This window comes from Camponotus vicinus, unplaced genomic scaffold (assembly GCF_025532165.1).
Source record: "Camponotus vicinus isolate PSW18456_S1 unplaced genomic scaffold, iyCamVici1.0 SCAF_2, whole genome shotgun sequence".
NCBI lineage: Eukaryota > Metazoa > Arthropoda > Insecta > Hymenoptera > Formicidae > Camponotus > Camponotus vicinus.
In genome coordinates, this window is record NW_028141956.1 from 5,515,311 (window position 1) to 5,529,874 (window position 14,564).

General features: G+C 42.8%; 1 protein-coding gene across 10 annotated transcripts in view; it reads left to right on the forward strand.

Annotated features, from left to right (window-relative positions):
- Positions 1–14,564, forward strand: part of LOC145967350 (protein daughterless-like) — a 118,265-nt gene that overhangs the window by 34,750 nt on the left and 68,951 nt on the right. For 9 of the 10 annotated variants that reach the window (XM_083092170.1, XM_083092164.1, XM_083092161.1 and 6 more), the window contains exon 7: positions 5,400–5,477. The exons of the other annotated variant lie outside the window; for it this stretch is intronic. In XM_083092170.1, the coding sequence (XP_082948296.1) occupies positions 5,400–5,477 (78 nt within the window). The remainder of the gene's footprint in view (positions 1–5,399; positions 5,478–14,564) is intronic. 10 annotated transcript variants of the gene reach the window in all.

Genomic DNA, 14,564 nt, shown 5'->3' on the forward strand with positions numbered 1-14,564 from the left:
GAAATTAGAAGAGGATTACTGGATCCCCCTTTCAGCTGCGCTGTTATTAACTATTACCTTTTAGCCATTCACCCTTGGACACGATATCCACGAGAGGGTTGTATCGGGGGAAATTAAATCGGTTTCTCGCAAAAGTTTTGCTTCGACCGCGCTTTTTACCGCGTTTACCTTTCGCGAAATATTACCGTTTTACTTCCCTTTCGTTGTATTATGGGCGAAATTATTTTCGGCGTTCTTTGTAAAGTAGTTTTTAATAATCATATTTAAAGTTAGCATCGCAATAACAATATTCTTTTATTTATACAAATTTTATTTTTATTATATGTATAAAAGTCAAAAAGTAATGCTATATGAAAAAGAAATATGTAATAAACTCGTGCGTCGAATAACATTATAAATTTAAATATAATAGTCTCTAATAAATTCATTTACATACAATTAAATCGCTGCTTGTCTCTCTAACGAGAGTTATAGAAATTTTGCGAATTATATTATTCGGCATCTATTAGTCATGGCATCGGAGCATTCTAAGCTCGCACCGTGATGCTGCCGACGAAGCGGAGGAGGACACCGAGTTCCGTTTTCTTGCCGGGTAACGTTTTTGTCGTGTTTCCCGCGCGCATCGGGCGAGCGAAGGAGACGAGGAGGATCGACCTCCGACAGCCACGATCTTATTATTTTTTTCACGCTCCCTCGAAAGGGGGATCGCGCGTCGGTTACAACGGCGCAAAGAAAAGAAGAGGCGTCCGGGTCGACGACTCTCCTCCACCTTTCTTCGTCTTTACTTCTATCTCGGATCCTCCTCTTCTTCTCTTCTCTTTCTCCCTTTATTCGCCTTCGTCGTCTTTACGCGACCTGATAAGGTGTAGAAAGAGCGGGGATGCGATACCGAGGAGGCGAACAGTTTACACAGTTGGCCAGGCGAGGTTACCTAATTATTTGTTGACTGTCCAATGACGAAACGCCTCGAGACAACATTGCGTCTCTTCTTCCTTCTTTCTTTCTTCTTTTTCTATTAATTTTATTCTCGCGTTTTCTGGCGATGCGGAATTTGGGAAAAAATTCTTCGCGGGGGAAAAAATTCTTCGCACGCATGTGATGTTGAAACACGCTTTACGTCATTGGATAAAGCGGCTTAAACAAAATTTTTAATTAAAAATTTCAAAGCTAGCGGTGCATCGATTTTTAAAACGTTCTCTCGATAAATGAAGGAAAGAAAATACGAGAGAGAAATCCGAAAAACACTTTCCATGTTACGAAAATCCCAAAGTTGCTCTTCTCATAAACTATTTCATCTCTTCATCCAAGTCTCCAATACTATCATCCGGACCGATCCAACTGCGATGAGCAAAGTGCTTTGCGATCCCGTCTGAGAGCACCATATGCCACTGATCTCGGGTTAGTCGCGCGGCACGACAAGTACCTTTCGAGATTTACAGCGGCTATATTAATGCCAGTCGGGGACACCGCGGGTGTCCCGGGTATCTCTCTCGTGGTTTTCACGCCGTCACCGTGAAATTCTCAAATGCGCCGCATTAGCTGGAGATTTTGACGTCGATCGTCAAAACTCGCAGGAGGGTAACCTGCGCTCTCGCGCGAGGCCATTTCATAATGATCGATACTCGGAGTCACTGCAAACGACGTGCTCTCCTTATCATTCGACTTGACAAACGAACATTACGTAATTATTTAATTAAATTATGTCATTATTTGCCTTAGCGATTATATCCGAAACGATGGCTTGTTTATCTTATTAAATGTCGCTCCGATCGAAATGTCTCGCGTTCGCGTATTGTTATTGTCATAATAAAAAAAATAATAAATGGACATGAATATCACACACACATTTTCCCTCTAGTTTCTCTCTATCATATTCTTTAATTTAGTCAAAGCGCTTATTATTACGCGAATTCGTTTTGTAAATTTTCGAAAGAAAAAGAGCTATCAAAGATTGCGCAGTGGAAAACAATTGACGCAACGTTTGAAATAAGCGCCTTAATGAGCGCACGCTATGTAATTTTGACGAGGGTTTCGAAATTAACGGGTTCTACAGCGCCGTTAGATTCGTGATCGGTCGGAAAAGTTAAGTCTTTTCGACGCCCCTGCGGGTATTTCGAAGGTACAAACGACCCCCAAACACTGGGTGTTGTCCCATTGTGCCAGTGTTGTCGTTTTTAATTATTTTACTGTCAATACCAGCTCCAAACAGTGAGAATTTCTTTATACCTGGCGACAAGTCGAATCTTTCGAGACAGTATGGTCATTTATTTTGACTTCTGTTACCTTACAGCCCATTACGGCGATGAGCGTGACATTTTGTCACATTTTAGATACGAGAACACTTTATTACATTTAGTAAACCTACTTCAAAAGAAACCTAAATGTACATTACTTTTAGATCTATATTTATATTTGTGTTGTAAATAAGATATACATGCACGACGCGCATGTTCTCTCTCTCTCTCTCTCTCTTCACCTTTACAATAATAAAATATCGATCAAGCCGTATGCCGTAGAAATTATCGTTTCTCGCTCGCACGCTCGACTCATGTCTTGAATCGAAATGAGATCAAGTGTCTTCAATAAAAGCGGCCATTCGCAATTGATGTCAATTGTCGCTACATTGTAACAACCAACTATTTAGCCGTAATATACAAACGCAAATACTTATACTATTATATCCCATTAGGATTTAATTGTTAATTTATAATCGCATCTCGTTGAAGTCGCTTATAAAACATCGTGTCGATTCGTTAGGTCTGAGAAAAACCGAGTCAGATATTAATTGGGAGGCCGTCGACAATTTCCGGTCGATCGATTTTTTTTTTTAACGAGATTCCGCCCGTCGTATCCGGCGTTCGGTGAGACGAAAACTAGAACTCTCGCTCGTTTGCCAAGTGGGTTAGATCAGGTCGGGTGAGGTTAGGTAATTATAAACCTTCGGCCAGTCGCGTGGATACGACACTAAAATTACTCACGAATTTCCGACTAACGAGGCACCTTTGGGCGCCACGAGATATCTCGTTTGTCCCCCTCATTCCTTCTCCCCCCCCCCCCCCACTTCTTCTCTTTCACTGACAGATTTTCCGAAATCGCGAGCGGAGTCGTTACGGGGGACTCCCCCGCTCGCGGGGCGACGAGATGAAGATATTCTCGGCCGCGATATCATTAAACTTCGCCGGGCGCGGTAAACAACGCCATTTAACTTCGCGCAAAAGTTAAGCACGCCACCTTAAAATTCGCCGACGATCCATTATAATAGCGGTGAGAATCGCGCCGAGCTTTTAATTAACTGCGCCTCGACGGCGAGATCGGACAGTTTCGAAGAAACTCGCAACGAGACTCGTTACACGAAACATCATGAAATTTTTTTCGCCATCGTTTTCCGTTTTACGCTAAAATTCTTTATTAATCTCGAATTTTATCGGTGTATATATCTCGAATAATTTTTAAATGTCGCGAAATCGACTGTAATTTTGCTTTCCTTAAAAATATCCATTTTTCGGCATATTTTTATCTAGACTTTAATCGGATATTTTGTATATACATCTTCAATTTTTCTCTTAATATATACATATATATATTAGCCAATATTATTATTATTAGTAATTATTAGTAATTATAATACATATCTTAGATAATATTATTATTTCTACTCTTATTATTAGCATCATTATCATAAATGAGCATAAGATTGATATCGAATATTAAAAGATTTTAAAGTGTCGCCTCGCCCGGAAAAACCCGGACAGATTCATGATCGACGTGTCCGCGTTGATCTGAGCGAAACGCGCGATAATCGTGAACGGTAGCGTAAATAAAGACGAGCTCTCGTCACGCAGGGATCGACCGCGTGTTCTCGTCCACGGAGGCCGACTTTGTCTGTCGTTAGCGGCGCGCGAAGCTTTTTATCTCGAACGCCACTTTTCCGTGCGCGTATACGCACACGCATTCATGCACCCACACGCTCTCCCGTTCTCCGATTCCGTCTTGCTCTCGTTCGGTCGCTCTCTTTTCGACTCAACAAGTGGACCGATGTTTTCCGCACGGCGCATAGTTTACGGATAAGAAAGAAGAGAGAAAGAGAGAGAGAGAGAGCCCACCCACACTCGCGTTCGCGTCCGCTTGTCGCTTATACGCCTGCTTCTACGCAGGCAAAAACGATGGCCCCTCGCGCTAGGGGTTGTTTTCTACGAGATCGGAGCTAAAGGGGACGAGAGAAATCTTGGAGCGACCGAAGGGACAAGCGAACGAGCGAACGACGACGATGGCGCGCGGAGTGAGGCTCGCGCGCACGACGGCGAAGGAGAGGGGATGGGAACGTTTGGTAGCGGGAGGGGTGGGGATAGTAATAGCGGTCGCCTCCCCACCCGACGCGTCAGTCTCGTCGCGTATGCCGTGAGGGGAACGTTTTCTCACGTCCGTTCCCGACTCCGTCGAGCCTCCTTCGCTCGTAAACGACCGGTGAATCTGCAGATAACAGTGAACGCGATCGCGCACTCTCCGCTTTCACGATCGTTCGCCGTGTATTTGCTCTCGCGGATCGAGAAAAATGCAGTGCGCGCGATAGGACGCGCCGACTGCCGCCGAACGGACGAGGAGCTCTCTCTATCTCTCTCTCTCTCTCTCTCTCGCTCTCGCGTTCTAACCTCGAAAACGGTCCTTGACGCCATGCAGCCAGCGGAGCAGCGGCGGCTATCGCGCGCGTGTGCATCCTGATGCGAGTATTTATCGGTGACATTTCTGTGTGTCTCCCGGAACAACGAGAGTACGATATGACACGTTCGTGATTCGCCGTGCGAGGAGGATTTTCGCGTCGTCGCGAAAAGGACCAAGATCTCGGTCCGCAACAGTATCAACAGCGATAAGATCCCTTTCGTCTTTCTTCTCTCTCGGTGTGTATATCGGACGCCGTGACAAGTGCGTGGTATGTTCGACTTGACGGGTACGACGCGACGTTACGCACTTTCCGATCGTTCTCGCGTCGCGGATTCTGCAAAGTGGACACTCGTCACGTGACGACGCGCATCGTTCCTCAATCATTTTATCGTCGATCGTCGCGGGACGATCCCCTTTGTGCTCCTGCTAGTGAGATTTTTCTCCACGATGATGAGAACGACGCAGGATTGTCTGCCGCGAGACGCCAATGTCGCTAAAATCTGACACCGAGATATATTGATATACATATCGATCGCACACCCGCGTGCGCGCGCGCGCGCGCGCCCGAACATTCGCCGCGGATCCCCCGCAATCTCGCACGTGTCGTTCCCGTCGTGTCCACCGTGAGTATGCAGTCCAACACGATACTTCGCTCTGACGTCGGTAGCACGGAGAAGCTGATGGGTAACAATAATAATCTCAACAACAACGGCTCGCCGGGGGCGGACATAATGTTCCAGATGGAGGACGAGGGCCTCACGCAGTTGGGCAGCGTTTTTCAATCGGCCTACCAGTCGATTGTGGGCGGCGGTCCTCAGGTAAGAGATCGAGGGGTGCTCTCTATCATTCATTGATCCGATCACGAGGAAGAGGGGAGAGTAGAGTCTTCTCCATATAACTGTTTTTTTCTGAATTTTTTTTCAGATTGAAATAATTTGTTTTTTCTTAATATAAGAGATTTTTTTTTTAGATTGAAATAATTTAAATATGTGTGCAAAAATGTAAATTATGTTTACTATATTTCGGAGTTCCTCCCCTCTTCGATTTTATTTCTGTTACACTTTGATGTATGAAAAAAAGCGTGAATATAAATTACTCTCATTAATCTGACAATTAATAATTTAATTTGATTGCGTAACCAAGTTGCATTTTTATTCTCATAATTAATGGATTAGCTATTATTGTTTTCTTTTTATTTAATATAGTTTCGCGATAGATAATTATAATTGAACCTGACTCGATTTAATTCAAATCTAATATTTCTGACTTGTCAAAATCTGTGATTGTGTTCGCGTTCAATATAATTTAATCCGAGCGATATTTCTCAAAAGTGTAACGCGTATAACGAGGAATACAGGGCAAATATATATCGAGAAATTCTTTTGAAAGGAAAAGAAGCGAATAGAAGAGTTTCTTTCCGCGAAAAATCTAAATATCCGAGTTTTCGTCTCGCGCGAGAAAAGCGCTTTCCCCCAAAGCGGATTGCGCGTCAATCGCGAATACAGAAGAGGCGACGGGAGGCGGATTGGAGGGAGGGAGGGAGGGAGGCTGCACACGTTTTACGATTTTCTCTATGCATCCGACGAAGTGTGCGGAGCACGTTATCGGCATGGTGACGTCAGAATTACGTCACGAATATGGCCGCCCTCACGTGGGCGGGCTCGTCGTCGTTGGCTCGCTCTTTTTGTGTCGGGCACCCTTCCTCGATTATATAGGGTGCTCTACAAATTTTTACGACCCGGCGTAACGATTCTCTGTAAAACACGTTGGATTTAAACGGCGACCTTTCCGTGAAATTGGCCGAATTCGCGAATACATATGTCGATTGAAATTGATGGTGCGCGCTAACTTTCAAGCTGATTTGAATAAACGACGGCTTGATGAGTTTAGAAGCTGCGTTATCTAATACGAGATCCTTAAATGTCAGAGGGCAATCGACGTGAGTCGATTTATTACATATTGTTGTGGGGTATTTTTCCAAAATCGATAGGTCGAAAGACAAACGCTGTGCGTGTGCATGTGTTTGCTTGTGTACGAACATCACATTTCCTCGAAACTAGAACAAGCGATATCATTCTGTGCTCTAGAGATAGATGAATCCTACATCCTGCTGATATAGTTATATATCTTTTCTTGTCGCACTATTTGACTAATATTGCTCCAGTTTCACACATTATAATCTGGTTACATACTGTCTATATTAATTTAATAGTAATGGCGATAATATCTCGTAAAAAATAACGAATATAAATTATATATTATATTATAATTATATATATATTAATTTATTTTATATAAATATAATATATAATTATAATATTTATTATATATATAATTCATATTTATATATATTAATTATATATATATTATTATATTTATTATATTATATATATATTATTATATTTATTATATTATGTATTATATTGATTATTAATTATTATATTTATATTTATTAATTATATATATTATATTATATATATATATATATATATATATATATATATATATATATATATATAAATGGAAGAAAAATAACATATATATATTCTTTTGCTCATCGTGGGCTTTCCGAAAAGGATAAAATATGATCGTCGAAATATACGGCGCTTGGCAAATCATATCCGACGAGACTCGTGCAGTTTCCGGACCGCGCGTGATAAGAACGACCGGCTTGTAAGAATTTCGCGGAATCAGAAATTCGTGCGAGCGAGCGAGAGCATCGCGCCGGGAATGCTGGGATTGCTGCCGCAGTCAAGGGACAATGTCTATTCCGACATTGCGAGTCGTCGCGTATATACGGCAAAGTGACTCATCATCCCCGCATTGTTTCGTTAAATGGAATTTCTATCTAATTTAAATGCGGCTTAGCTAGAAATAATGCGATTATGCGTTAGCTTATTCTGTTTGTTAATCTCCTTTGCACACCATTGTTACCCCGACGACGGGAGAGGGATACGAGAGCGGTGGAGGGCGACGTGAGGAAGGGAGACGGAGAGTCCCCTCGTCCTCTCGATCTCCCCCCTCTCCTTCTTCTCCCCCTCGTCGACTTGCCGTTTTGTACGGCACTGTACATTATTTCAGTACAGTCTACACAGCCGCTAGATCCTCTCTGGCTTATGGACTGTTCGCAGCGGTTCTCCTTTTGGACTTGGACTGCAAATTTAATCTGTCTCTAGGATTTTCTCATTAAATCGGATTATTCTCTAAAATATTTAATGTTATCTTTAATGTTTTAAATATTTTTACGTATCGATGTACAAACATCAGATATAACGTAATTTATTCGATCCCGATAAATTCTCTCAATGGAAATTAATTAATTTAATTCCTTATTTCATCCCATTACGATACATTAACATTAGATAAAATGACGCGATCTGTAATTACTTATTCTTAATTTGGCAACTCTTTTTCATTCGGTTTTTAAGACAGTCTCAATCGAACGTTTTACTAATGCTAACGGTACAAAGGTATTATAATTATGCTTGTTGCGTTATGCCGAATAAAAGAGGTATTTAATGATACAAAACGTTACGAGACAAGTGAGATCGAATAGATGTATTTATGCTGTATTGGACAGCTGTCGATCCATTATTTCAGTATCTTTGTCATCAATTTCAATTCGCTTGCCATTTCTAAGAAAATACCGCAACAATAATAGCTAATCGAAGAAATTGACTGTACAATTACGTTACAAAATATCAAATTTAAATATGACACACATTTCGATGAAAAGATTGTCACATAATCAAAAAATAATAATACCTGATTGTCTCTACAATAATGAAACTTTACGTGTTTTAATACGAATTGCGAGAATTAAAATATGAATAAAATACGTCATCTTTATTACTTAGGCTCAAGTATTTAAATATAGTCAAAATTAGATCGTTAGCGATATCAATCCAATTTTTTCAACAAAATATCACGTCTGTTAATAAATTTAACGTTTGCCGCTTATTTTCGGCGACTGTTTTGATCGTCGGAACCGCGTTATTGTTCGTGCGAGGTAATACTACGCGGTATGCCACGACGAGAATTCCCAGGGCCGTATTTTGTGGAAGTCACTCCGGATTAACTGCATTAAAGTTTCCCCGCGCGGCTCCCTTAAAATATTGCAGCGGCTTAAACGTTTTTTAACGCCGAAACTTTTGCCTCCCTCGATTTATTTGAGAGCGAAATTATCCGTTATTTACCGACGAGAGAGCGGTAGGAAGAAGAACGGTGGTGGAAGTGTTCTCTCTCTCTTTCTCGCTCTTTTTCTTTTTTCCTTTTTTTTCGGCTTCCCTCATCTCTCGGCGGCGCTTTCGTGTGTCTGGCGAAACCAGTTTTTGATCGCGCCGGGTTAAGGGCGGCCATTTCCGGTCCGCGCGCGCTTTCCCCTCTCCTTCCCTCTCTTTCTCTCCTTTTCCCCACCTCCGCGTCTCTCATATCCGGTACGGCACTTGCAACGTTTTAAACTCGCTGCTCTCTCTGGTATACTCGGACGATCTTTTTTTTTTTTCCCCCCCGAGAGCTTGTCGGGCGTAAAATCTTCCCCGGCGCAGCGTCGGGACGACGAGAGGGGAGACGGCGGCGCTCTCGAAAAATAGGCAAAAAATCCACCTTCATTATGAAACGTTATCTTTCTTTACGTCCGACTTAATTAGCTCGCCGCGTCCATTTTGGGGTATTACAATGCGCGGGTCGAGCAATCCCGAGCGAAAATTAAGTCGCTCGAGCTGTCGCGCGACTTGAATCGCTTTGATAGATTAAGCTGCAACGATATGAAGTCCAAATTGAATCTCGCTGCTTAGAATGGCTATACAAATAGACGCAATTATGTGCGTTATTTCTTGTCAATTTTTTTCGCATTTTTTTTAACAGGAAAAATTTAAGAAATTGTAATTCGTATGTGTGCGCGTATACCTCGACTAATAAGTAAATACATGTAACAGACGTTTGCATTTATCCGGTCATTTTACGGGACGGTCGAGACCTGCCATTTCGACGTTATTAATGAAGATTCATATTACGTGCTTCGCCACGATGGCGCGTTTCTCTATAAAGCTCGTTTCAGCCGGATACACAGAGGAAAATAGAACTAAGAAAAATAACATACATCTACCTCGGTGCATAATAAATGGCTTGTCATAACTGCCCCCGTTTTTACATAATCCTATCAGGGATTAATGAACTCAATTTCAATTCTTTCATCTCACCACAACCGAGTGACAATTTGGAAATCGCACACTTGTGTACATTTATCGCATATCTTTGCTTCTTACCTACTCGTTCGATTTTCAAATTAAAAGATTAATACGCGAGATGATTATGAACACGCAGATTTCTCGGAAGATGGACATTCACGTCGAAGAAGCAAAATGACGCGGGAGATGAACGGAAAGAAAAGCGAAAGTGGCCGGTGATCGCGGTGGTCCAGCAACGCGCTGGCTTCGATTAAAGACGAAAATTTGAGGGAATCGTGCGCGCGTGCAAGCCGGATCGGCGAGATCATCGCGCAATCATGAAAGCCGCAGGCGTCGACGAAATCATCGTGGCGCGTTCAACATTTTACGAGCGATCCACGCGCGGCAGAGAAGTAACGCGCGCGCGCTCGCCTTGGAGGTCGGTGTAATTGCCTCGAGAAGAAAAAAAAACGAATCAATGAAACCGATAGGCCCGTTACATCGCTCCGTTTCACCTGCCTTCCCACGGTTGCGCGCTGCCGGCGACCAAATTTACTCCGAGTGAAACGTGGCACCGCATCAACGTATGTATGTGTTATATTTGAAATTCTCTCCCAAACATTCTTGTAAAGTAGCACAAAATAATATCGATAATGTACAATATTAAACGTGACATATTTTCGATAAATTTAAATGAATTTAAATAAATTGAAATGTAAATGATTTTTTTTCTTTGATTGATAGAGTTTATGCTTTGTTTGTCTTTATTTTGACAAATTGAAAGAAACGTTATGTAATTCGTCATTCTGTAGAAAAATGTTGGCTATGAGAACCACTGAGCACGCGAGTGTGTGTGCTAGGTTAAAAGCGGCAATGAATAGAATTGATATAAATGGGACGGCGACCTGGCTTCGGTCTTCGAAGTTGATTGTTTTTTCTTTCCCCTATCGTTCGAATTGGTCGACAAGTGCCACTTTATTATCGCAACGAGTTCGTTACCGTGCTTTTACCGAATTGTCGACACGAGTCGATTATAGGTAGAAAGAGAGATTTTCCGAAATATACATTAAAATTTCTATCACACTAAATGATTTTCATCAATGATATTACAATGCATGATTCTTTTAATGAAATAAAGTTTGATTGCGCGTATCATCTGGATGAAATTTGCATCATAGGCGTCAGAGGGAATTTTCATTATCGCTGAATTATTTATTTCGCATACCCGCTGTTCTATTAATGTTCCGTATAATGCGTGAGAGAGAGAAGCATCGATTCGAAATAAAATTATGATAATTGATACACGCGAGATACAATACAAATTATAGCGCTATCACTTTTCACGCTCTTCTCTCTCTCAATTATATTCTTTTACGGTATATATTTCTCCGAGGCTCGAATACAGCGAAAGGGTCAAATCCGCGAAGCATCGCGATACTTACGTTACCCAAGGCGACGATGGAGGAAAGCTAGAAACTAGGAGTCGCGGAAATTCCATGACGGCGGCAGTTCCGGTCGATCGTCCCCGCCCGTCTCGTAATCTATGGTTGGGATTAGCATTAGTACTCCGACACGTATGTGTAACCCATATGATCGCGCTTGTAGCTACAAGCTACGCACGCGCACGCGCTACATACACACAAGGCACCTATACACACGTACGCACGACCGCGTTGAGAACGCGTATACGGTATTCCCCCGTTCTCTCGCCATCTCTCTCGCTCCGTTCTCCACAATTTGCGCACAATATACACACATGTACACTCCTCGCGTAAACATATACGATAGATACGCGGCTACAAACATATCCGCGCGAGGCGGCGCGCGCGAGGTATAATTAGACGCGGCCTAGAGCCGTACTAATAGCGGTATCCTAGGACCCCAACACACGTTCGCCGATATATCCATTGCTGGTAACCATTATCCCCCGGCTCTGTTTGCGCGGATACGTCGCCTCCGGGACACGCGTACTCTGTATACGAGCGCGCGTACATATGCGTTTCTCCGTCGTGTGTTTACTTACGTGTGTGTATGTGTGCGTGTATGCGTGTGTTCACACTTGCGCGTGCGAGCGTATATTCGCAGCGTATCTATCTACCGTTACATACGTTGCATACCCCTGTGTACATGTATGTACATAGTACCTGAATACGCGTAAGCATATATACGCATGCACGCGTGTTTGTGTACGCGCGGGCCAAACGATCCTAATGAAGCCGCGCGCGCTCCGTGCGATTATGACAATTAACGTTGGCGGGATGGAAAGGTCGAAAAATAAGAAACGGAGATGGTCGGGATTTTCTCCTTTGAGTTTTCGAGACCGACGATCGTCCGCGAACGCTCCCGTTTGATGTATATTTTCGGTCGGCTCGCGCTATAAATGCGTGGAACGCATAATCATAAATTAATACCCCGGGCAGTTATGGCTGCGACTCTATTCTGCGTTGCGCTTATCGAGTATTCTAGTACTCGATTCGCGCTCTCGTGCTCTCACAATCGAGCATTTCGATGAAGCTGATCCTTTCTTTCTTTTTTTCGAAATCTGAGATTATCTTTTTAGCCAAACTTCAATCAGATTTACGCGTATGTATATTTGTCAATTGCTTGTATTTTTAATCTTGGAATCCAATTTTCCAGATTTAAATATAAATGTAAAGGCTCTTTCGCTATTTTTGCTACATCTCGAGTCAATTTTCAATGGGCGCAAAAACTCTGTACATGCATCGGCCGTACATCATGGGATAAATACTTGATGCCGAAACTTTACTTCGCCGAGTCTCTCTCTTTCGTATTGCCGTATATATTTATAATATACACAATATGCCGGCAAAGTAGGACGGCAGTAGTACGCCAAAGCGATGGCTGAAAACGCCGCCATAAGGAAGTAACTATCCGCGGCGCCAGATATTCCGATTATCTTCCAACAATCATCCCCTGAACATTCGCGTGTGTTCTCGAGACGCGTGTGCATACGTGAACGCTCGCAAAAGCACAAGCGCGCGTATGCAAATACATGCATATACGTATACACCCGCGTACACACATGTATACGCATTTCCGTGTATCCTCTGGCGCAATATAGGCAAGGGCACATATGAGCCTGGCGTATGCTGATCCACGGTGTGTACGCGCGTGTGTGTGTGTGTGTGTATGTCTGTACCTGCGAGTACTATATGGACACCGTATATACGTCCGATTATTAGTGTGTCACACACGCTTGATTTGGTAGCGGGCTTATAACGCCCGCTATAGCGCCGAGAGGCGCCAGCTGGATGTGTTTCGAAACATATACACCCTTCATATCCCCGCGATCTTCTCTCTCTCGCGCACACTCGCCCTCTCCGATTCTCCGGCCGAGAGCGTTGTTCGCGTTGATGATGATGACGTTGATGATGACGGGACTTGCGACGCGACGCGTTATCGCCCGGATCGCGAAATAATCGGAATTTTCTAGGAAGCAGAGCGTCGCGATGAAAATATCAAACTTTGGCTGAAATAACCGATTAAGAGCTTCTTCTTCTTCATTTTTGCAAAACCTGTTATCATTATATATATAATTAAAATAATTTATTATATTTGTAATTTTACATGTATATATATATTTTATATACAAGTAAATTATCTCGACACACGAGTGAATTCTAAAATACCGGCGAAGATTTTTTTACGATTCCACAATCAAACCTAGACGCGACACTCGTGCGCAAATTTTAATTACCATTCGCAACAGCACGTTAAATTATAGTCACGCTAATTGCACGACGTATCAGTATTGATACATATCGCGCGGCGGTTTGCACGATCCGCGTGCGCCAATAACACGGCATGGAGAATTTATTAACACAGTCGTGGAGGGGGCGGGTGGGGTAAACGTAAGGCCGTTTAACAGCCGTAGCCGAACGACTAATGCGACGAAATTAGGCATCGCGATTAACGTTTTAGCCGAGCGATGTCGCGTGGACCATCGATGTGTGCCTCTCTCTCGTAATGTCGTGCGAGTGGGCGTCGCCCGTGACGACACGACGGCATAATCTGTTCGATAGTCCGATAGTCCGACGACTGTCTATTGTACTTAGAGGTTTCCGTGTACTCTGTCTGCGCCGGCCAGCGCGACGAACAGAGGAATATATACACGCATGAACCGTACTCTGTCGTAATTGCCCGCTCCTCGGGTCGTATATAAGATATGTCTTCTAATAACGGACCCATTCTCTTTCTGTTTCAGGTGAGTTAACAGTTCTTCTCTGCTCATCGTGCGGCGATCGGTACCGAGAGCGCGTTTCGCCGGTGAGAGATTTATGTATGTCTACGTTTCTCCTTTGTATCGCGCGGTTCCCTTTATTGCCTCTAGTATAGCGACTCTGTGCCGTGAAATTTTTAATTTCACGCTCTTTCAATTTTTCTCGTAACTCTATCACACCTGATTATGTAAATTGGATTCTTAATTATTTTTTTATTATGCTTCGAAAAATAAGCATCCTCGGGTACGTTTGTTTGATTAAGATTTATCTATTTATTTAACTGCTGAAACTCGGATTGAATTTTAGAAAAGGAAAATCTAGATGTATATTATTATTGTATCGACATAATCGGATTTAAGAGAGAGCGAGTGAAAATATAATATCGAAGTTTTCTAAGACTCGAACAGAAATCAGCCGGATCGAGAGCTCGAGTCGAGCTAGCAAGAGTAGCGAAGCGACGAGGGGCAGCTACCGTGAAAAAAAAAAAATGAAGACG